We start from the raw sequence: 25035 nt of genomic DNA, 5'->3' as shown, positions 1-25035 counted from the left end.
GCACATCTTTCAGGTGAACTAAGCCCTCTGTATGTGATTTGTCATGACATTAAAATTGCAGTCCCTCAATGTCATTTTACATAGTCTCTTTTTATTTCATGCTGTGTTAATTTTCTAAATTTTCTTCAGCACGCTTAAATCATAAGACAGCTTCAGTGATTTGAAACAGCTAATAACAAACAAGTTACCAAGGGACATCAAAAGATGGATCTCCATGTAAAGTTTAAAAAAACCCACTCGTATTTGTTTCAGATATCATCTGAATGTTGAGTACCAAATGTAAGGTGCAGAAAATCTGTGGTATCAATACAGGTTGGGGGATGAAGGAATTAAGAGCAGTCCTGCCCAGAAGGACCTGGGAGTGCTGGTGGATGAGAGGCTGGACACGACCCAGCCCAGCACTCACAGCCTAGAAAGCCAAATGTATCCTGGGCTGCATCTAAAGCAGAGTGGCCTGCAGGGCCATGGAGGGCATTCTGGCCCTCTGCTCTGGTAAGACCCCACCTGGAGTGCTGCATCCAGGTCAGCACAAGAAAAAATGTAGACTGCCTCACTTCACTTGTGCAAAGCAAATGAGAAGAAGAGGAGGTCAGAGCCATTTGAACATCCTCAAGAACCAAAACTAGCAACCTCCCTTCCCTGCAAAAAAACAAACTCAAACCAACTAAGAGTACAATTAGTTTTGTATGGGCTGTTCCTGCCTGGGGCAGAAGAAAAATGGGGATTTGGCTTCTCCTTCTCTACTTCTCCTTTAGGTCATGAATAGAGACATGGTCCTCACCACAGACACCTCATCAGACAGAACAAGCAGCTCAGTCACATTGTGAGAAAGCCACCAGCCCAGTGACAAAAGCAGGACCAGGTTTTCTTGTACACCTTCTCCTTGGACACTGCTTAAACTCCAGAACAGCAAAAGCCCAGGCCAAGTGCAGCAGGCATGAAGCAGCAAATGCTGCCACTGCCACCTGGTTCCTCTTCCCATTCCTCCAGCAGTATCTAGTCCATAGAAGAAATACTGGACTCCAGAAGCAAACACTGCTTCTACCCTACTAAAGCAAGACACACTTCTACAGGAGGAAGGCAACATTACTACAAGCAGCCCTTGAGATAAGGCATCCCTTAGTGCGGACTCTTCCTTCAGCAAATGAAGTAGGAGGCAGGAGTGGGATGGAAGGCAGAAAAGATGACAAGAGCATGTCCAGATATACAATGGCAATTCTCACCTTTGGCAGTTTTTCCTGAGCTGCATCACAGGACAATGAAATATTGCCACTGGCAAATGGCCAGGAGCAACAGATAACTCTTTCCTTTGAAAAGCAGCTGCCTTGGCTGTTCACAGCTCTCCACTCGGCATTCTTCCTCCACACAGAAAGCCAACTTACAAACAGACATATTTCTGCTTTGCACCTGCCATCACAAATTCCATGGGCCTCTTCTCTTCAATTGGTACTCTGTGTCATGGTGCCCAGGAAGTGGTGCAGCCTGTGACAGCACAGCTTTTGGTAACAGATATCTTCAGAGGCGCTGGTGCACTGGTGGAAGCACTCAAGCATCAGTGGGAGGAATCTCAGGGAAATTCTTCAGGAGACCTGGCCTGAAGGAATGGAGGCCATCAGAGAAGCCTGAGGGCAGCCTGGCAACTGCCTTCATACACAGGGACATTGGGCAGCTCTGAAGGTAGCACAAGAAGTGCTGCAGGAGTGCACCTGCCACAAACACATTCCCTGATACGTAACTGATTGCAAGAGCATGCCTGGTAAGCCCTTCAAATCCCACACTAAGCGACTCTTCAGAGACAATACAAACTTTTACTGCTTACCCTTCTACTATCCAATCTCCTTTCAATAAATCCTTCCTTTCAGGGTTCTCTTTAATTTCAGCAGTACCAATCACACATACTACTCCTCATTCTCCCAATGCACTCAGAATGGTCTGTGCAGTACCTTGCATGCCCTGTCTTCATCAAGGAGGAGCTCTGTGCACCCAGCACATCTCTGTGTATCCAAGGAGCACCAAGTGGTCCTGTAACCACACAAAGCTGCTGGACTTTGAAGTCCCTTCAACTATGACAGAACTGCATCACAGTGCCTTCCACATGGAGACCTTGGGGCAACTGAGACAGAGACCATTCCCAGGTTACGCATCCCGAGGCTATCCCTAAGCTTTCAGCCAGGCTGCCAGGGTTCCCCTGATGCCAGTGAGATTCATATATCCTTCACAGAGCTGAGGGGGACAGGCTCACTCCTCCAGTGCATCCTTGTCACTTTTGTAAGGTTGGAGTCAAAAGCACTGACCTGCAGTCCCTGAAACCAGTGAGTGATCCTAAAGCATGAGTAGTCTGCAGGTTTTAACATGTAAATGGCTCACAGTTCACCAGCAGCACCAGTGCTCTTACACAGAAACACTTACTTTATCTGATAAAGTCCCTCTTTGTAGAGAGTTCAGAACAAGCACAGCTCTCTCATTTCTCATCCCTGCCTCCCAGACCACTGGGCACAGCACTCTTTCAAGGCTTTCACAAACTTTATCTGGAAATTAGATCCTTTTTACAGAAGAGGGCTCATCTGTTTCTCTGAGGGACCACAACAGAAGCATGAGCTTTCAGACAGTGATGCCAGCCTCCAGAGGGTGATGACAACTGTTCACACAGGCCCCACAGTTGCCAAAGCTGTGCTCCTGCGCTGCAGGTCAGTACTGACAGCCCACAGCCAGAGCAGTGAGGACGCTTTGTCCTCAAGGCAGCTACAGAAATCCCAGGCTTGCAAAACAGTGTGATTTTGCCTGTTTTCATCTTTGACGTGGATTAAATGTCAATAACTATAGACTAAACCTCTAGTTCAAAATTCTAATTCTGCAAAAAAGCAAACAATCATTGATTCCATGTGCCACTGTGGCTGAAAGGCAACCCTTCCTCTTTCTTAATTAACGGCCCTCTTCAAATTCCATCAGTGTTCATGTAAACATCCCATCAAATAAGCTTAATCTCTACTTTATGAATAATTCAAAATCTTTAGGTTTATGAGGAAAATCAGTAACAAACCTGCCTGAATAAAAATTATTAGTGTTGTTTAGTCGGATTACAAAAACAACCTGTAAGTTGCTGTTCAGTAAATAAATTAATTTGCTTTTTGTATTGTGTCTGAGTACTTCCTCCAAGCACATCCTTAGAGGCTTCCCATTTCAAAAGGAAAATTTCACACTTACTGCTTTTAGTTGCAAAAGTTTGGGCTGGTTCTTTTTATGTGAGAGATGGCATTACCCTCTGAAGACCAAAAGGGATTGTTAAGTAAAAGGTTAACAACCAAAAGAGTTTTTACAGCTACTGCCATCAAACTTGAAACATTATTTTTAGCTTAGGATGACAGTGACACACCCAGTTATAATTTACACCACAGGTACAGGCTGGTTGGAGAATGGAACAAGACTAGAACTGGGGAGAGAATTTTGGGAGTGTTTGTGGATGAAAAGCTCAACATGACCTGGCAATATTTGCTAGCGGTCCAGAAATCCAGCCATGTCCTGGGCAGCATCCAAAGCAGTATGGCCACGGAGGGGATTCTGCCCCTCTGCTCTGGGGATACCCCACCTGCTGTGCTGCTTCCAGCTCTGAGATCCTCTGCACAGGAAGGACAGGGAACTGTTAGAGCAAATCCAGAGGAAGCCACCAAGATGACCAGAGGGCTGGAGCACCTCTCCTGTGAAGATAGGCTGAGAATTAGGGCTGCTCAGCCTGGAAAAGAAGGCTCCAGGGAGAAGCTAGAGCCCCCTTCAGTACCTGAAGAGGGCCTACAAGAGCTGGACAGTGACTTTTTGAAAGAGCACTAAGTGATAGGACAAGGGGAATGGACTTAAACTTAAGGAGGATAGGTTTAGATAAGATACCAGGAAGAAATTCTTTACTGTGAAGTTAGTAAGGCACTGGAACAAGTTGCCCAGAGAAGCTGTGGACTCCTCATCCCTGAAAGTACTCAAGACCAGGCTGCATATGGATCTGAGGAATCTGGTCTAGTAAAAAGTTTCCTGCCAGTGACAGGGAAGATTAAATGTGATAATCTTTAAGGTCCCTTCCTACACAAACCATTCTGTGATTCTATGAAGAATTCATCCTATCTAAAGCTATTGGGGGAGATGTTCAGACATGTTTTCTACCTTCTGTAGTATGCAGTGCAGAACTATAATCATGCATTTCCTTCTCAAGTGAAATACAAAGAAAATACTAAAGTTAAAACCCAAAACATCATCCCCAAAACAGTGAGTATATAGAACAAACTTAATTTAATTCACCCTATAGAGAAATTTTAGCTTATTGAATTTTGCTTCCTGAAGGTTCATTCACCTAGAAGATGAAAAACTCTTGAGGGCACTTTATCCTCAGTTGTGGAAACATTCTTAAATGTAATATGTATTTAAGAACTCACAAAAGAGAAAGAGATGATGTCTATGGTATGTAACCATTCTTGGTTACTTTTCCAAAATAAGTGAAATTTTCAAATTCAGGAATAATGTGATTTAAAATCAAACAAACAAAACAAACAAAAACCCCATAAAACCCCTCAAACCCCACAAAATACAACATAACTAAAAAAACCCAACAAGAAAAAAAAAGCTCCCCACTCTGCCATGACTCATGCACACAGAATATACAGGTCCATGATGGCCTTGGCACGTTATCTTCATGGAGTATACAGTAATCTACATTCCTCATATCTTACATCAAACAGCAATCTAGTCCTAAAATTTAAAAAAAAATTAAAAATAAAACAATCATATACTGAAGAAAAGCCAATAAAGGAAAAAGGTATGTACACTTGAACTTCTTTCCCTCCTTTTTGTTAATTTGAAAAAAAATTGTATGGTTTTCTATCAGAAAGGATATGTTCCTATTGGTATTTGTGCTAGAGGCAGGAGTCTGAGAGTTGATCCAATCCAGCTCAAAATTCTCTCTGAGCACTGACAGCTCTTCAGCCTGGCTGTGTGAAAGGCTGACAGCATCTGCAGCTGACAGCTACCAACACAGCAACAGAGTGATTGGCCTGGCACACATCCATCTGCTTTCATTTTCCCTGACCCTGATGATAGGGGTGCAGGGAGGAAGGCTAAGGGAGTATCAACCCAACACAAAACTGGACTGATGGGGTCTTGCTTCAGAGTGAGCCCTGCAGCAACGTTCATATCTGCATCCCAAGTGGGATACAAAACCTCACCTTCAGAGGGCATGTTTCTGCTACCCATATAACTGTGGCTTTTTAAATTTTTTTCTCCTTCCTTCTAAATCCATCTTCATGTGTAACCAACTAACATCCCATGTGCCAGTTTAATTCACTGTAATTGTTATCTATATTGACCAGGTTTTCCTTCCTTACGGAGGTGTGTTGACAGTACAGTCACAAGACAGCCTGCCACTTCAGCACAGACAACCAAGGGATATTTTGCAAGCAAAAGAAGAAACCCTCAATCGCTATCACTGCCTCCACTGTTCACTGACGTAGCAGGAGTTTTGTCCCCTTTCACGCAAAGAATAGTAATTTTTCTTCATATACATGTGTGACTATACAAAACATAAGACTGTGTAGTTTCTTTAACAGAAGAGATATAGTGCAGTGGTGCTCTTCAAAAAGCATAAAGCTGTTACAGATATTTTGCTAGATAATTCTCTGGTTAAATTTCCTTTTTAAGATTTTCTCTTGTATTCTGAACGTCCAAACTTGCATAAGGCAGTAGGAAAAGCAAAACTGCCAGCTTTTCTCTTAGAGAAATGGGTTTCTTAAACAAGTTTAAAAACCATATTTTTAAAAGAAAGTAAAGTATCTTGCTCTGAAAAGTGCATTTAACTTTTCCCTTGATCAAAATAGGGAGTGATGTGAAAATGGACACAATCTTCCCTCTTGATCAACATAGTAATGATGAAACACCAGAAATACTTATAATTCCTAAGGCAAGTTTCTTCTACATCTGCTTTAGGCTATTTTGGCTGTAGCATTTATATACTCCAATTATTTTGTGCATTAAATACCATAAATATCCCTGTTGATTTTTGATCTATTTGTGGGTTCCAACATACAGCTGTATTTCATTTGGTTGAGAGGACATTATGCAAGTAGGACTTGCACACCAATGCATTTTAGGGACAATCATTATTATTTATGGATAAACCAGTGATGCTAACAGCTTTTCCCTATGTTATAGTTCAATTTTATGTCTGTGTATCTATACCAAAGCATACCTCTGTGGGACAGAGGAAGAACATTTACTTATGATTTACTTTGAAAGCAAGTGAACAATCACTTAGCTTCATGTGGCAGGAACTTTGCAGTCCATTTGCAACAAAAAAATACCTTTGTAAGCAAAAAAAAATCCTAGCAATTTCTTCAGAGACGACAGATCTTTCTCCAAGGCAATACACTAGATTAATAGAAGCATTTTCTCTCTCCTTATGAGTAAGCTCTCTCCCCAAATTAGCTTAACCTACCGTACATATGGCACAACATTAAGTATTTCTCCCTTTTGTGCATGTATTTGGGGCTCAGTTGCCATCTGCAAAAGATATTTATTTGACTGGCATGCACAGAATACATTTGGTTAAGCACATGAGGAAGAGAAGAGTTAGTAGCAGAGAGTAAGTTACATATCTCATAGAAAGACAATCATGCAGGTTACATCACCTACCTGTACTAGTGCGATATGTGCCTGTGTGTGCTGGTTGCAGAGGGTCCCCTGACTCTGGCTGAGACTCCTCATAGGGGTTTCTGATAAACTCTGTCTTCGTAAATAGGATCTATATGGTGTTCTGGAGACTGCAGTGCCCTTAACTCGGAGCCAAGGTGGCTGTGCTGGCTGCTGTAAGATGCCCGAGACCCAGCTGCAAACAGATTTATAAGAGACGTTTTAAGAGGGAGAAAACAAGAGACAAAAAACAGGATCTGACTATTGAAATTTTAATTGAAAGTAGCACTGACACACACAAAAAAATCCCCAAACAAAATTAAGTAGTAGGTGTTTTCAACATACAAATAGAAATAGCAAACAAGGGCAGCTATGGCTCCAGTTAACCACTTTAGCCGCATCATCCAGTTGCCTGCATCTACACCAAAATCCCACTTCTAAAGAAGCTACATATTTTGGAGAGATAGATATCACGATGATCACCTCTTCTTAAGCAAAGACCAAAGAACCCACCACCTCCTCTCAAAAACGAAAAAAAAACCCAACTCTCCCCCTCAAAAACCAAAAAAAAAATCCCAAAACCAAACTACACCCAAACAAGTCCCCTCACACCCCAAAATAAATTCCAAACCAAAAGCAAAACAAAACAACAAAAAAAACCAACCTAACCCAAACAAACAAGAAAAGGCAAAACAGTGCAACCCAGGAATGCCCTCAACTAAACGGGTCCAGGATTGGGGGAGGTAGGAGGGTTGGGGAAAAAAAAGCAGCAAGAGTCAGAATGAGTTTCACCTGTTATGCCTATATCTGATGATCTACAAATGAAATATGCTGGAGTTGATGAATGGATGTAGTTTTACATGAAGGCTGATCTTTCAAATGCTTCACAAAAGTGCAATAGAATGGTTGTGCCTTATCAACATTTTGTCTTCGACACTTTGAAAAAGAATCAAGTTGCTAAGACTTTCTACAACTTAAATATCCTCTGAGAACGAATAAATTAAACATGTCTCCTGAAAAAATTATTTCAAGAATACAGTTTATTTCTTTTTTATTGGTAAATAACAAGATCAATGTGATTTTATTGAAACATTTTCTTATTCTACTCTGAAAAATAGATTATATTAGAACATTTAAAAAAGAGACATATTTCCAGCTGAGATTGAAGTTGTCACTTCAATCCTTTTGCCACTTAGGTACTTCAGCTCTGTGGTTTGTTATCAAGATTGGCAAGGAGAGTTATAGGGATGCCATACAAACACTGCACATTTTAAAGATAAGAATGAAATAAAGTAGGTAATAAGTATGCAAGTGTAATTTGGGAAATGTCAGGTCTGTACCACTATAACGTGGTAACATGCTATTAAGTGTTTAGAAAAGGAATCAAAGATACAACTATAATGGCCCTTGCTGCTACTTCTGTGAGACTGAAATCCTGGATGTAGGTGATGTTCTGCTGGCTGAGATTGTACTGCTCAGATCATGGGTGTAGTCATTCCTGCTGAAAGCCTCTTCCACAATCATTGTGTTGGCAGTGGTTTTGTTGCATAAACAGACACTAAACACTTTTCAAATGCAAAGTACAGATATAAAGTAACATAGGAGAGAAATGAGAAATATACACTGACACAACATTACTTAAACTTTAATACAAATCGTCTGGAGGAAAGAATAATTTATTCCCTTTCCTTATTCTAATCACCTTGTGCCTCATACGTGTTTTCTTCTGAATTTTTCAACATTCATGCATGTTTTTAGTGGAATGTCCTATTTGAATATTTTTCCCTTCAAACATTTTTCAGTCTGGCTTGCCATTAGCACACTGCTGAAAGTTACTCTGTTGCACCCCTTACTAGAAAGTCTGCAAAGAATCCCAAAGACATATTTTATCTCTAACTGCAGTAATTATCCAGAAAGTTGGTATTTCTATTACAGAATTAAGTTCTTCATGGTCTACATTTTCAAAGTGCTCTTTAGCCCTGCACCCTTGAGATTGATTTTCAGAACAGCTGAACTGCTCCCACCAAGGTCTAGTATCCTTCAGAGTGGCCTGAAAAACAGCCTGTTTTGATTATGTCCAATTTTCAATGCATATTTGATTCAATATGTATTCATAGGAAAAAATACAGAAAAATTGAGGAGAACATTTCAGACATTTAAGAGTATATCAACAAACCAGAATTGCTACAAAATAAAGAATTACAACCCATTCTAGAAGCACTACAATTCTTTTGTCCGCATACAAGTTAACAGTGCTTCTTGAACAATAGAATTTCTTCCTAATCCAGTTTCCAGCAACCAAAAAATTTACCCATTGAACTCAGTAGCAGTATAACCCATATATCAGCATGTTTCCAAACTGTTATGGTAATCTTCTGGTGAAGTGGGTTTAATTCAACCTCCTTCATACTCTACCAATAGTTCTGCATTTGCAAGTCCTGTTACTAGTCTAAATAGAAGCTTAATATTAGTTTATTATGTTAATACTGAACAGAGATATATTTGCAAATTTCACACGTAATTCAGACTTCAACTACTGTACTAAACAGTAAGCACATGTATAACCAAAGAAAATTATTGACCAAAACATTTAACCAACCTGATTTGACTGAATACAATTAAGCGACAATCAAAAACAAGGCATCTGAGCAATGACATTATGACTGAACATCACCTCTCAGGAAGTTCAAGAGTTAAAACCCTATCAGGGAGTAACTGCCACTATGCCCCTAACATTTCAAGAAAATGAAGATTTCAGCAGGTAATTAAAATATCTTCATTTTAGAAACTGAACCACTCCCAAATTGAGGCCATTTTAAAAGCATGTCTCTTAAACACCTTTAGCTTCAAGCAAAAATGATACTTTTCTATATGCATTTTATTACATTATTTCCAAATTATCAGATATCAATTTTTATACACAAAATACTACCACCCTTCAAGGTTCTTAAATATAGTTATAAAGACAAAAAATCAGAAGATTTATAAAAAGATGTCATATCATCATAACTTTTAATGTTTCTATTAAGTTGGTATTTAAAAAACTACAACAGCAAGTTGATTTAAAATTTCTTTTCAGTTGCTCTTAGAGGTTTTTATACATATTAATTTATTCAAGTCTGAAGTGAGAAGCAATGGGGTTTTATTGCATATTTTATTTAAATATTAAAATCAACAAACTTGTAGGTGTTATACCAAGAGTTACATCCAGGAAAGGTTACACAGATAACTTGGGGGTTTCAGACAACTGAATCCCACCTCATTAAACACTCAATTCTCCACCATATTCTGTTGCTTTGGAAGGCACTGGAGAGACAGTTGATGAGACTCATGAGAACAAAAACCATGAGCTCAAAGAACTGATGTCAGGTGTAACAGGTTTCCTGCCTGTATCCCAGGTTAGTAGCCAGCAGCTACATCCTTTCCTACTCAACGCTGCAAGCTGATCTGTACCAGTGCCTTCAAAATCACTTGCATTAATGCAGTTTGAAGCTCACAGAGGCTGGAAAAGCAGCCAGGTCAGAATGGAAAAGCAGCAACCAATGCACTACTAGAAAGCAATAAAACACAAGATCACCAAGGCCCACGAGCAGTCTCACATTAAGGAGGCTCAATGCCCTCAGAAGTGGTTTCTCTAAGGCTAGAGGCATCATGAATGCATGGCTCACCCCAAACTGCACTTGCCAAACCCTGTCCTTAACCTGCTGCCATCCCCTTCACCGCACTAATAGCACTGCATCTCTCTGGGTTGCCTGAAATCAAAGCAGAGATGTGCATCAAGACCACACCTTTCTTCTACGTATTCTGAAAATGGACTCAGCCCTACTCCCTGGCCAGCCCACCCTGACAGCAATGCTATTTTTCCTTCAGAGGGGTAATCAGGCATCACCCCCGGTCACAGACAGGTCTATGCTCAAGTTCAAAGAAAACTCATTATTAAACTTTCAGTCCTGCTAGTCATTATTTACAGAAGATTTATCCAGCACCAGAGCACATCCATAACTCTCAGGATCATGACGGTGAAGAAGTGGGGTAGTAGATTCATTAAAAAAACTCAAACCAAACCAATCCAAAACCATTGAGAAGAACTAAACTATTATTTAGGGGTTAAAAAAAAAATCACATTAATTATCCATTACTCCAAGAGTCCAATCTTGTTCGACAAAAGACTGAGAAATTATTAGATTGCAGTGCCAGAGATGCATCACAGCAGAAGTTACATAGACTATACAGCTCTAAAATAGCTGTGAGCCATCAAATAAAAACAAAGTTCAATTTTTTTTTTAGAACAGAAACTGATTATCTGTATGAACAAAATCATATAGTTTTATATAGTGTAAGTATATATAGATAATATACTGTAAGTTTATGTAGTAAGGAGAGTCCTGTCTTTCTTCTGAAGCCTCCAAGACTGAAATCTGAAAGCATCCAGAATGCCCCTCCTTCTACATCACTGTGGAGCTTTTAGAGGTCATCTGTGGCCAGGTTCCACCAGGGTTTCACATGAGCCCCCAACAGGTGAACTAGATTAGGGCAACAATGATAACCTAGAACCGTCCAGATTAAAATACACATTCCTGCATGTGATATTTCCTCTCTTCCCACATTCAAGAGGGACAATAGAAAGAACACATGAAAAGTGCAGTCCTACTAAATTGGATCAAAAAGTCGATCTCCACTCTTTACACTTGAAAAATGTGCACCTTACTAGCTAATTTTTTCCACATTAGTTAGATACCTTCCTCAGTAGCATAGGGAAATAGTTGTTTCCTAGGAAAATGTTCTTTTTTGACCAAGTCTCACTTCCCACAGGAAGATAAATACTGTAATCAGACAAGTGTAAAATGAGAGAAACACGCAAAATAATCCCTAATTGCTGTTCAGAGCTGGTGCAGGCTGTCAAGAAAATAAACATAACAGACACGTTTGAATGACACTGCTGATCTGACAGTTTAGGTCAATAAAGTAAACCAATATATTGGCATTTGTCATTGCAAGAAACTAAAGACATCAAAATTACTGAAATTAACGGACCATGGGCATTTGCATATGCTTTAAAAAATCTTGGCCAGTTTTTATTTGTGCCCCTTTTGAATGCCTTTATAACCTGTCACCCTGCCTTGCTGCAGTTTTAAGAAGCCCTGCAAATTCATGATACTCTCTAAACATCTCTAATAGCAAGAGAATGTGGGACTGTCCTCCTGTCCAGGATTTAAGAGCACCTTGGAAACACAAAATATGCAAGTGATAATCTCAGTGTTAAAAAACTCATTCAGATTTGACCAGATAAACCATTCAGTCCTCATTCAGAAATCCGTGATCATGACATACATTGATCAAGAGTCCCGTCAAACAATTGTCTTATCTATATGAGGGAGAAACATCATTAGTGGGACACCAGCTGAAGGTCAACAACCACTGCATTACCCCTTGTCACTTACATGGTAACAAATACATTAATTTAATTTATTTAACTTTGTTGCAACCCCACACCTTTCAACACACAGCAGACCTTTGGCTACTTGAGCCTCTAAGTATCGAAACAGACTGAACACCCTACAACACTTCCCACCTAGAAGATGCATCTTTCTGACAAGGAAGAGTAAAGATCCACAGCTGGTTACATCAATTCTTAATTTTACATATAATGACAATGTTGCTTAGACTACAAGGTTTTTTTTAAAAAGCAAACAACAACTGACTCTAGACTGTGGTAAAATTGCAATAAGCCCATCATTGTGATAAGGGCCCACAGGCACAGAATCTGAAAGAGAATCATAGGAATTTTGTGGCTTTGATATGTTGCATGCTTTTCAGAGGACTGAAAGAACTTTTTGATTTAAACAGCACATCATGTCTGAAAACCCTTTTTGACTTTTCTCTTAGATGCTTGTTCAGAAATGCTATTATTAATTAAGAAGTACCAAAATAATAATGCTACTTATTAAAAACATACATACATGCAGTAGATCAGGTCATAGCTTCACTACAATTCTGAAAAAGCAACATATGAGAAAGAGCATATGAAGAGTGGTATTTTTACTCTGAACCAATATGTAATGAAAACTGTTTTACAGATACTAACCTGTTTCAATTTACATAGTAAAGAAATTGATGTGAACACAAGTGCAGAATTACAAGTGAACAGGAGGAGAAGTAGAGTCAAACATTCACAGCTCAAGTTTTGATACTGACTTTGTTTTGTGCCAGAAATTTATGCAGAAACATCTCCAAAACGCCTGCCTGAATGTACTCATCTTCTAGTCATAACATCAAAGAAAATACGAACTACAAATAATACAGCTATAAATAAAACTAATAAAACTCAGATAAGGGGAATGTAACAACACTGTGTGATGAAAATAACTGTACCAAAGAGAAGAAAACACTTCTAACCCGACTACTGAAAGTAAATATAAATTGTTAAGACATGACAGATGGTTAAATTAACCAGTAAGACATGACAGGCCATATGGCAGTATCAGCTAATGCACACCTTGGTACATCAGCTTGGACCCCTAGCACACCAAAGATCTGCAGCCACTAGAATCAGTACACAGTCCAGAGTGAACTCTTTTTAACTGGATTTAGGTTTTTTTAACCACAGGATTCTTACCTGTTTAGATTTTACATACACACAAACATACATGTATCAATTTTTTCTTTCCTGAAATACTAGAATGAAAGATTAACTAATGAAAGCTCAGAATTAAAACTAATTTCTGTCTTTACACTTTTTCTATTCTTACTACATCATTGTGTCTATGACTCGGGACTATTTTTACAGATACAGAAAGAAATAATGCCCTCAGTGAATTGACTCATGACATCTTTCAACTGATATCAAACTCTGGATCAGAAAAAATCCCCATGGATATGCTACTTTGGCACCCTCAGCCTACACTATAGGAGCTCTCCACCAAACAAAAGAAGTCTGTGCCCCAACATTCAAGTCCCCAGAACAGAGAGAACAGCCTTGCCTCACCTGTGAGTATCTTAGACGGCTTTTCCTCAGGTTTTCTACTTAAAAGATTGAAGCACAATACGATGCATGTCTGGTGTGTTTCTTGCAAACTCTCACTGCACTGTCAAACCTATTAGCAGTGTCACTGTCAGGTTACTGCCACATTCAGCTCACACTGTGGAATTTCTCAGACATAATTTGTCCATTAACCAGATTAAGTATCTTAGGAAAGTCTCCTCAAAACAGATTGGCTTTGGCTGCTTAAGGAATACTGCAAAGCCAGCATCTAAACTAGGGCCAGCAGTTTTCACATCAGTGCTAAAAACAGAGAAAGGAAGGGGGGGGAAAGGGAGTACACTTTCAAGAGTGTAATAAACAGGGGAATAAACTTTAAAAATCATTCAATAAAGCTTATTAGGTCTTTTAAGAAGTACCTACATAACTTTTATCCCATTTAAACTAGCTTTTAACCAGCTATTGGCATCCATTACATTTCTCAGCACATTTAAAAGAAAAAAATAAAGGTAAAAATATTTTTAAATGGTCTGTGATTTTAGTCTTGCAATCTGACTTTACTGCAAAGTATTGTATCAGTTGTTACAATTCTAAGCATCCAGGAAAACAGAAAAAACACACTATAAATTTGTACCTTATCCCAAGCATTTTCTTCTTTCTGCTACTGCCATCGTTCTGTTGAAAAGCATTCACCTGCTTAAAGCATTTTATCAAAAATAAATTGCTAGTGGAAAAGTTTGACTGAGAGCGAAGATATAAGAAGCAAATATAGCCAGGAAGAAATAGCAGATTAAATGTGACAGACAAGTTCCGGGAGATAATTCCTATTTCATTTCTCATCTAGGGTACTGTCAATGAAGAAAAAACTAAAAACAAACTGCCCCAAAGCAACCACTACCATATATCAACAACTTGCCTTCAGGAAGGAAGTAAAAAAAAAAAAATAAAGCATTTAGCAAATGATCATACTGGGTGTTACTTTGTGTTTGTTTGGGTTTTTTCACTACTCTCTTAAGTTCTGCCTCTTCCATGCCTCTCAACTCTGACAACTTTACAAGACCAGGGAAAAGAAGTCCCATGCACAAATGGGAAGAGATGCTACTACCTGGTTATACAAATCACTGCTCCTAACTTTCCTGCTCGATACCCACTTTGAGCGAGGGATGACTGCCTCAGCAACACGATGATGTTACTAAGCAACACGGCCAAGTAGCTCTGCATAAGCTGTTTGGATAGTTCACCACAGCTACACAACAACTGAAAACAACATTAGGTCTTTGTAGCAGCAGAGATCTTTGAAGTTTTGCTTATCTTGATCTTAGAAAAGATAAAAATTTATTATTTCTGATTCTAAACACTAATAGTTTGTGATGCACCATGGACTCTGTGCTGATGCAGGGATTGTGGCAATACATTCAACTCAGCAAGTAAAGGAATTAAATATTGGTGCACTTGATGAGACATGCCCCAAAAGAAAATATGCAGGAAAAAACCCTCTATGGGATAGTCTGTGAAACCTCACAATGAATGCTGCACTCATGAGGATTGCAAACCAAAGAGAAGTAACAGCACATCCTTAATTCCCCAAGGCTGTCTTCCTTTTTCACAAGGCTGTACCTAAGCAAACTTGGAGGCCAAACTTCTGCTGGTTAAGCAGCAGTATAGGCTAAACATCCAAAACCCCAAAGGTCTTTATAGGGCTAGGGACCACTTCCAGCAGCATGAGTGATTTGTTTAAAAGTACTGCTGCCTGCAGCAAAACAAATCAGGCACTATTGCACTAATGCCTGCTGGTGAAAATTTAACTTTCTGATCGTGCTTAACACTGTGGAAAAGCACAGCAGCTAAAAAACCCAGCAGTTCTGCATCCTTGCCCCAAACTGAGCATCAGCTCAGTCAACCTTAAAACAGAGCATGTTCTCACAGCAGCCCTGGTATAGGGGGAAGGGGAAAAACTTTCCACATCAACTCCTCCCTGCACAGAGAACAGAAAGAATATCTAGAGCTTAAATCCAACTGGAAGTGAAAATTTCAAGATTTTCACAGAGAATTTGTTAAGGAAGGTGCTTTGTGGACCAGTGAAAATGAAAAAAAACAGTCACTGTGCAACACTGTGGGAAAGGTAACACCAGAAAACAAAATTCAATTGCATAATGAAATGTCTGCCCAACTACAGTATTCCTCAACTGGATTCTGCTGGACAACCTGAATTCTTTATGTAATTGTACTGGTGCTCCTAGAAGTTCACAGTTTCAAGAGGTGGTTTTCCTGCGAATAGGGAAAAGGCAAATATATTTCTAATGAATTTGGATCACAATACACCTTTTAAAAAGTATTAACTTATTACGAATATTCTTGTTTTGAAAACCTGTCCCAGTTTCTGACAGACACAGCTAAAATCTCAGACATTGCAGGTGGGGTTTGCTCACAGGAAACTGTTGGCAACTTATCTTTTGTAATTCCTTTTACAAGAAGATTGCACATTATTAGAAATGTGAAAAATATTAATTTTTGGAAATTTTTATTTGTAACTCTTAGCACTCAAACGCATCTTTCATTAAGAGACTAGAGAAAAGCACTGGTAGTATTTGTTCCTTCATCTAAGGTCATCTTTGATAGAATGGTAAACGCTTTCTTCTCCCAGAGGCTTTCTCCTCCTCAGTGAGCACTTACTTGCAGTCCCTGGCTTCTAGACTTCACCAGGACATGAGGTATAAGTATGTGACATTCCAGAACAAAAAAAATGGAGTTCATTATCTTTGCCTTTTTCTCAATGCAAAATTCAAGAAAGGGAAGATATCTCTGGATATTCTGTGACACACTCTATTACTCCTCAAGTTTTCATTATCCATTTGAGACTCGTTGCATTTAAAATATGGGAGTTAAAACATGGACATTTTATTAAATGTATATGTAATTAATTTGAATGCAATCTAAGTAAAAAATTCAGTTATGCCTGCAAAGAAGTTTAGACTAACAATTACCCACTTTCGCAATTATGTTCAAAAGATTATTGTACCATTATTCAAGCTGGTTTTAGGTTGTTTCCATTATGTACCTATTGAGACCTCTGCTAGAAAACCTAAAATAATCTCCTATTACTAAAATCATTATAATCTAAAGCAATTCTAACAGGGATGCCCTAAATAAAAGAAATGCTGAATGTAGAGACAAAGAAAAGGAATACTGTTAACACCATGACATGAGTGGCTCAAGGATTTAAAATTTATGCTGAAATAATAATTGTAACCCATAAAATAAAATTCTCTTCTAATTCATTATTCTTACTAATACAATAAGCACTCAATTTCATGCATTTACCATCCAACTTCCAAAAACTGAGAAAAATACCTTATGTAAAACCTTCCACGATAAGCAACAAGCCAAGGAGGAAATGGATGGCTATAGATTCTTTTTAGCAGAAACTTTTTGTAAGAAAAAAAAAAAAAGAAGGAAGAGAAGAAACAAACACAGCAAAACAGACTTTGTAACTAACCTCACAAATTCAGATTATTTCTGAAAAGCATGGCCAGAAAAGGACCTTAGGCTGAAAGAGTGTTGTCACTCCAGAAGAGTCCATACTAAAATGAAATGGTCGTGACAAATACTGCAGGAGACAAATGGTGAAAAAAGGTCGCTGGCAAAAGGAAAACAGATCTAAGACAAGGAATAAAAGAAATGTGTTCACAGCAGTTTGCAATAAACTACTGGAAGTGTTCAGCTTCAAGAATGGCTTTAACAGTTTCAACAGTAATTTCAATTAGAAGAATGAGATTCCTGTAGTCCAAAGGTGACAAGCACTTGAGGCATTCTGAAGTGTCACACAATTAGTTCCTGGTTATTCATAAATGCAAAGTGACACTATTTGCATGTCAAATGGCTGCCCTGCCTATGAAGGCAATAATACCATGGCCATATGGCTGGCTGAAGACATGTGCATCAAGTTTTGCCTGATTTTCCAAAAGCGGTCAAAAATCTATTGCAGATAGAAAAAAGCAGTGACATGCAATCACAACCTGGATAAACTTCAGAGAATACGTTTTTCAGCTAAGACAGTTAATTCTTGAATTCCTGGATTCACAAAGTAGGATCTTAAGCATGGCAGAACACAAACTAGATCACTTTGATGGAGATGCTCAGTTATGTTCAGCATTAGCTGATTCTTGAAAAAGGCACCTCAAGATGCAACAGAGACAAGGATGACATGAGCTACGCAGGAACTACAATTTCAGACAGAAAGAAACGCAACATTTCTATGAATAAACCTTGAAAATTTTGAAGTTCGGTCAGAGACCAGAAAAAGGGCAATCATGGCTGGGGGGGTCACTGGACTTGCTAGGGCTATCAGGTTCAAATCTCTTGAGGGAAAATGGAGGAGCCCTAGCTGACAAAGATGCTCCAGTCAAACACATCATGGTTGATTAGTCAAAGCCCTAAAATCAAAGGCTGATGATGAAAAGGCATTCAGAAGGTACCTTTACCTCTCACTCCCTCCTTGGTCAGATGAATTAAAGAAATACAGAAAGAAAACTTGGATTGGAATGAACCTTAAAAATCATATGGCTCCAAACACCCTTGTCACTATGGGCAGGGATGAACTATCCTAAAAGATGCCAGGGATTCATCTAATCCTGTCTTTTTTCAAAGCAAGTAAATCCTTCATCAAATGAATTATTCTTACTAGGATTCAGCACCCTTAACAAAACACCTCTGTTTACTATGTGAAGCTATGTAATCTAGCAGCCTCTCCTCTGTTAAGAAATGGAGGAAACACACTACCTCAGGTCTGTGTACAACAAGCTTTGTTGCTTCTTGATAATCCATGCAGGACAGATCAGAAGAGATGAAGTCTAGAAAATATCTCTTGTCTAGAAAATATCTCTTGCCTACAGAGGGTCACAGCTGTGTACAGCTCTCCAGATGAAGTCCTAATCCTGTGTAACACTCCCAGTTTTGTTTGTTATGTGAGGCCGTATTAGTCCATGAAATATTCTACTATGTTCCAAAGGTGGCTGAGATATGCTGTACTCAACCAGATCACACAGGTAGGTATCCTCCTACTCTTCAGCCAAAGAAGCCGAACATGTAACTAACTAATAAGTGCATTATTACCCCAGTTTCAGTTCTGTTCTTTCTCTCCCATGTGCAAAACCCTTTCTACACAGGATTTATCTTCCTCTCTTCAGAAAATACCTCCTAATATTACACTATCAAGAAGTGGAATATTCCTTGGCTTATTTCATGTTTTTGTGCCAAGATAATAAAATGAAAAAGTATTTTTCAAGTAGCCAAAAGAGTTCTCCTTGTGGAACTTTATTAGGAGTACCCTTCCTTTCCATTACTTCAGTCTTCAAAATGAGAAACTGAAAATGTTCCTTTATCCAGGTCCCTGCCCAACTACACTCCTGCAACAATATCCACCTCCTCTACCTTAACTAAATATTTCCCAAGTGGCACTACAGAAAATCCAAGTTCAGAGCCCTGACAGGAAATAGAAAGACATCAAATATCATCTAAGAAAAGGTCAGTAAGCAGGCCATTCCAGCACAATCTGTTTTTGGAGAATTCATGTTGCAAATTATCCCATTAACCATTTACTACCTTCATGTCTTTATATTATCCTTTCTATCAGTTTTTGTTGTAATGTCCAAAGAGCACTGTGATTAGCAGGTCTGTCATTTTCTTTCACTCAGTCCTCCCTTTCTTCAAGGTATATTAGCCCAAACATGCGAACGGCTGTCATCTTGTACCCCGTGTACCTTCTTTTCCCCCACAAATATCTGAAAGAGTCCAACTCACCCTCCTTTACAGACCACGCTCCCAGGACTTTGAAGAGCTCATGACACCTTTTGGTGATAAAATGTAAATGTGACTGCATTCCCACTGAACCAGGATGCTCAGGAAAGTTGTAGGGTGGGGGAAAGACCCCATGGAGAGGTGTCATTTTGCTCTCCAGTGACAGGAAATCTGCCTTAGTATCAGAGGGTCACAGCTTCCTCTCCACCTTTGGTTTCCTCTCAGGCAACACTCTTTAAACCCAGGGACAGCTTTAGTCCTATGATCAAAAGCTTTTACTGCCCGAGAGCAGCACGTCTGATAAAAGAGATGCTTTGCACCTGGATTGGACAGAGGATAAGGGGCCATAAGGTAAGACATAGACATACACTATGGAGGAGGTAAATATAGAAGAGCATATGCAAAAATTTCTTCAGTAAAGTGAGGATTGCATGAGATTTCAAACGACTGGTATTCAAACTAATATAATACCTTTCTATTATAGCATCATAGAATGGTTTCGGTTAGAAGAGAGCTTAAAGATTAGCTTAAACCCCCTGACACGGGGTTGAAACATCTTCACTAACACACCATAAGTTGCACCTGGATGTACTTATTAAAAATCTATGTGATCCAACTGGCAGTTTCATATGCCATGCCTTATAATTGTAATATTAGTCATTACTTGGTCTTCTCATTTCAGCATATTAAATTGTGACTTTGGCTACTAACCACTTATAATAATGTACAGTTCCATGAATTCATTATCAATAGACAATCTCTCTCTGTCCTTTCCAATACCACTTCTACACCAAAAGGTATTCTTTTCTAGGTCTACATCTATGTGTTCTTCAAATTTGACCCTATGGTTACTGAAAAATTGCCTCATTTATCCTCCATGATTGCTTGTAGAGCAAATTTGGCCCTGTGTAGCTTCTGGCAGCTGCTACTACTGACAAGTAATGGGTTTCACCTATGAGCACTCTGTATGTGGCACAGGCAGACATGGGAAATCTCTCCACCCAAGCTTTGGCCTTAAAGGGGGCCTTCCTCAAATGCCCATTTTGCCATACTCTTTCTGCCATAATTAATTACTTTTGATCAAAGGCACCTGCACTGCTATAAAGAGAGTGTGTGCGTACAACAACCAAAAAGCAATTAGATATGCCAACAAATGAATGCTTATGTTACTGATGAGCTGCATACTGACTTCCTAAATCTCAGCTACTCCATCTACTCCTAACAGTTTCTGTGCCACAGTAACTGGAAAGGATGACGTTTTCCACCACAGTAAAAATGAAGAGTTTGTTCTTACTTTCCTCAAATACCCACGATACCATGATGAACATAAGATTTCTGTCATTTTTTATCAATACTTTTGCGACAAACATTTCCAGGCTACTGGATAAAGCCTTGCAACAGGGGAGACTGAGGAAACTGCAGCTTTCACACGTGCCTTCTTTGCCCAGTACACAAGCAAGACAAATACAGTTGTCCCATTTTAGACTGTACAACACAAATAAGTATTTTCACTGATGCCAAAAGCCTGAGTGTCAGAAATTTGATAGAAAGGGACCTTGTCTTTGCTTATACTCCCTACCCCATACAACAGCACTTTCTTCTGCTCTGGAGAAACGAGTTCAAGGCCAGAGACCTATGGCACAGAATCACTCTCTTGGCAACTGAAGAGGACAAGACGTACATGAGGACACCACTGAGACCTGAAGGCAAAAATGGGTTGTAATAGGCAAGGATGAGACTTAGCCTCACTAGCACACCCTTAAGACTCAAAAGTTTGGATGTGTAATCATTTGTGAGGCTCTATTCTCTTCCTGCAATCTCATACTAAACAGGATGCAGATCAGCATAAGCAAGACAAGTATAGGAACTGTAGTGCCAACAGTGGTTAATGTATTTCCATTGCTCTAACCTAAGTTCCACAAAGTCAGGTTCCCAAAACACTGCTCTTTGACTTCATACATTCCATTGCATTCCAGTAGCCAAGAAAAATTGGAAAATTTCAGCTCCTTGGTTAAGCCATCCTTCTGCTAGGGACATAGACTCTTTGTTAACTTTTTGCCAACTTAACCTCCTTGTGCTCCTGGTCAGCAGGTATATAAGCAGAGACATTTCAAAACCTGCTTTGATGCTTATGTTCTGATGCTTATGAAATTTCTTCCAGTGACTTACATGCTTAAAATTGAATCTCAGGTACATCGCTAAAGTTCAGGACCAGAGACCAGAAACCACACGTGTGATTACCAAGCAACTGCACAGGCCTCAGTAGGCCCCAGAAACATATCTGATGTGACATTCACCTAAAATCCCAGAAACAGCCACTGTTACCCAGTTTCCCAGTCATTTGGTTAAAATACTTGCAGTTTTATACAAGTTGAACCCATTTTCAGCAGTGCTGCACACTGATGTTCGTTGCCTAAAAGTTTTTTAGACTGCAATATTATTTGATTTAACACCCCTCTGAAAGGTCATTAGGAGGATCAGTCAAACAATGTCCCTTATCATTGAGCTCCCTTATCAAAGAATGGGAAGCAAATGGAAAGGCGGTGATCATTGAAAGAACAGGACCCAAGTTTAGACTTATTTCTTGTGTTTGCTCACACTGGGAGCCAACGTTAAGTTCATTAGCTTGAAGATGTCCATGAGGCTTCTGTATTTGGCTCTTGTCAGTTATTCCTCTCCTATGAGAAAATTAATTTCATGTCATCTAAATCTGAAAGATACAGGAGCAAAAGTCACAGCAATAATAACATATTTCAAAGTCATCCACCTTATTCCTTCTGCTTTCTTGCTGTACGCTGCCCATTGTGGATACCTTTTCCAAGCTGAAATTGAGCACTATTGTAAAGGTTCCAGTTGTAACAATTAGAAACATAACTACTGCTAAAGAAATAAGTAAAATAAATGACAAATAAAAACCAAGTGAACATTGAGTTGTGTATTTGTATAAAGTCCAAACCAACACCAGCACATCTAACCTCCAGCTTGCAAGGTGGAAACAAGTAATTCTGTGTCAGAAAGACACCAAAGTCTACGTCCTGATTAATATCTGAAATATTGCTGGATATTACTCAAAACTTCCACTTTGCTTTCTTATCTGAAAGATTCTCAAAACAAACAAGAGTCGAAGGAGAAAAAAAATGAACCTAAGATTGCAGTGTCTGTACCAGAACAAAAGAGCATTAACAGTGTTCTCATGTGTAAAGGCTCTGGCAGCAGATAAAGGACTTTTCCAGTTAATAAAAACAAACAAACAAACAAAAAAAAACCCCAGAAACAAACAAACAAACAAAAATTAGACATCTATGGAAATCTACTTTGGTTAAAATTAATGAAGCAATTTGGGTTTTCCTATAAAAGAGATACTCAAGGGATTCTGCAAAAATACAGATTAGTTACAGGAAACAACTGAGTGTCCCTTCTGTTCTGATCAATCATATAGATGGTCCAAGAGATTACCTTAAAGTAAAAAAAAAAAAAATCCAAATATTTTTCTTCCTTGCCTGTCCTAAAAAGTACAATGGTACATCACACCTAGACTCAGTCCTGTGTCTCAGGTGGAGATTTAATTCTGGGGTGATTTAGACTCACTTTGCCTGTAAGTTAACAGTAATGCAGCTCTTCTAGCACACATACAAGTACAGTGTGGTTTACTGAAGACCTCTAACACTTAACAAGATCACTTTTTCAAAGATGGCAACAATATCCAATGGATCCAATATCTTCATGCAATCGAAAGGAATCAATCCATGTTAGTGGTAATTAACATCAATTATCTCATACAAAGTTGCTTAAGCTGTTCTGTGCTCTTGTGACTGCACATTGACATGCTCCAGCATGTCAACACTCACGAATCAAATAGAAGTCCTGCCACAAACCCCAACAGGAAACCAGGGTTCAACATGTCATATGCAGTGAAAAGCTTGCAGAAGGAGAAAGGGTAAAGTAAAGTTCTCAGCAAAGAGAGAGATGACTGAGGCAAAACATATGAAGAAGCAGAAGGAACCAATTAAGACCCTGATAAACTTAGAACTCTTCGCTCGTTAAAGAGTACAAAGCATATTTTATGTATTAACCCATGCCACATTTTTATAAACTGGTGTTATTCTAATGTTAATACTTCACTTGCATACCAACAATCTTACCCAGGAAGCAAAAATTCTTTTCCATCTTGATTTTACAGGGACTTGAAAGAAGATTGTAAACACCAGGATGAGCACTGAAGTTTTTAACACTGGTAGCAGGTCTGTCTAAAGGGATGCTGCAGCTCTTGTTTCAGTGGAATGTGTCACCACTATATGAAAGATAGCTGTGTAATATTCTTTCCATCTAACATTATATCAAATGATTCACACCAACACTCATTTCTTAAACTTAATCTTTTAGTACAGCTTATGAAACATGGTGCAGTCTTGAAGCAGGATTATTATTCTTTCAGGTTTTTGTAATAAGGCAATACATAAAACTATTTTCCATTGCTTCACATGTCCCTAGTCTTCCCTAAACATGGATGAAGAGGCAGGAGTGGCTTTGTAACGTTGGGGCTGTCCCCTGCCACATAATCAGTGGCACAAACAACCTAAACACCACACTTTGCCTCCTTTCTTTTTGCTCCTAAATAAACTCAGTACTCCTCTGGTACTGTCTGTCTGATTCTGCCCAGCAGGAGATGCTTCAGAAGAGCATGAAGAGTGGCCACCTGTGCCATGACCGGCCTCCTGAAAGTTTCCCCATGTTTCTGCTGCCTGCTGTCATACACACTTCTCCTTTCAGGCAAAATGGGTTGCTGTGGTGAGTCTGACTCCCAGCAACACTCTGAAGCTCAGTCCAGGTGTGGAAGCTGCAAGAAGGTATTTACAAACTGTACTTTCTGGATTTGGATCGCTGCTTGAACAGACGGTAGAATGCTTTGGAGCAGTGCAGAGCAGAAAACTACTAAAACTGTAACTGCAGATCATAGCAATGAAGCAGTTAGACTAAGAATAAACACAGCAAATGTACACTCACCAGAGCCACTATATACACATGTACACACACACCCATACACACACACACACACACACTTGGCAGTGGCAGCAGCTCAAATATAACTAGACTAAAAGCCATTTCTGAAGACGTTTCTAAGGTTACTCGGTTAAAACTGAGTCATTGCACGCTGTTGCATGTCTCATTTGAAATTCAGGATGAAGTCTAAGAATTGCCATTTTTATAATTTCAAGTTGTTTCATAATCAAATTTGTAGGAAATGAATATAAATAATGCCACCTCCTCAGTTAAATCACAGATTATGTTTTCGGCCATCTATGAAACTTTTTCTTTGACTCTTTAAAAAAAAAAATGATCTGAGTATCTTCTCTTTTAAATATCTAAGTCTGGCACTGATGCACTTTGGCTTGTTTAGCACACTGAAACCCAGTAGTATTCATAAACAAGATAGTTCCAGGACAAATTTCCAGTATCATGCAAAAATACTTGAAACAAATGCATTATTTTTGTTTCTAGTAATTACTACAAATACTTATTTTTTTTTTTATTGCCAGATATAAAAAAAGATTACTTAGTATAACATCATCCTTCTGATGACACATACATGCCAGTGC

At 39.0% G+C, this 25035-nt stretch overlaps 1 protein-coding gene across 1 annotated transcript in view; it reads right to left on the bottom strand.

Annotated features, from left to right (window-relative positions):
- The window catches only part of CTNND2 (catenin delta 2), a 667983-nt gene that overhangs the window by 250581 nt on the left and 392367 nt on the right, over positions 1-25035 (bottom strand). Inside the window, 3 exon segments of the mRNA XM_033064576.2 lie at positions 6667-6717; positions 6720-6743; positions 6746-6859. Coding sequence (XP_032920467.1) covers positions 6667-6717; positions 6720-6743; positions 6746-6859 — 189 coding nt within the window.

Source organism: Catharus ustulatus, chromosome 1 (assembly GCF_009819885.2).
Source record: "Catharus ustulatus isolate bCatUst1 chromosome 1, bCatUst1.pri.v2, whole genome shotgun sequence".
NCBI classification, from domain to species: domain Eukaryota; kingdom Metazoa; phylum Chordata; class Aves; order Passeriformes; family Turdidae; genus Catharus; species Catharus ustulatus.
This window is presented reverse-complemented; position numbering and strand designations above follow the sequence as displayed.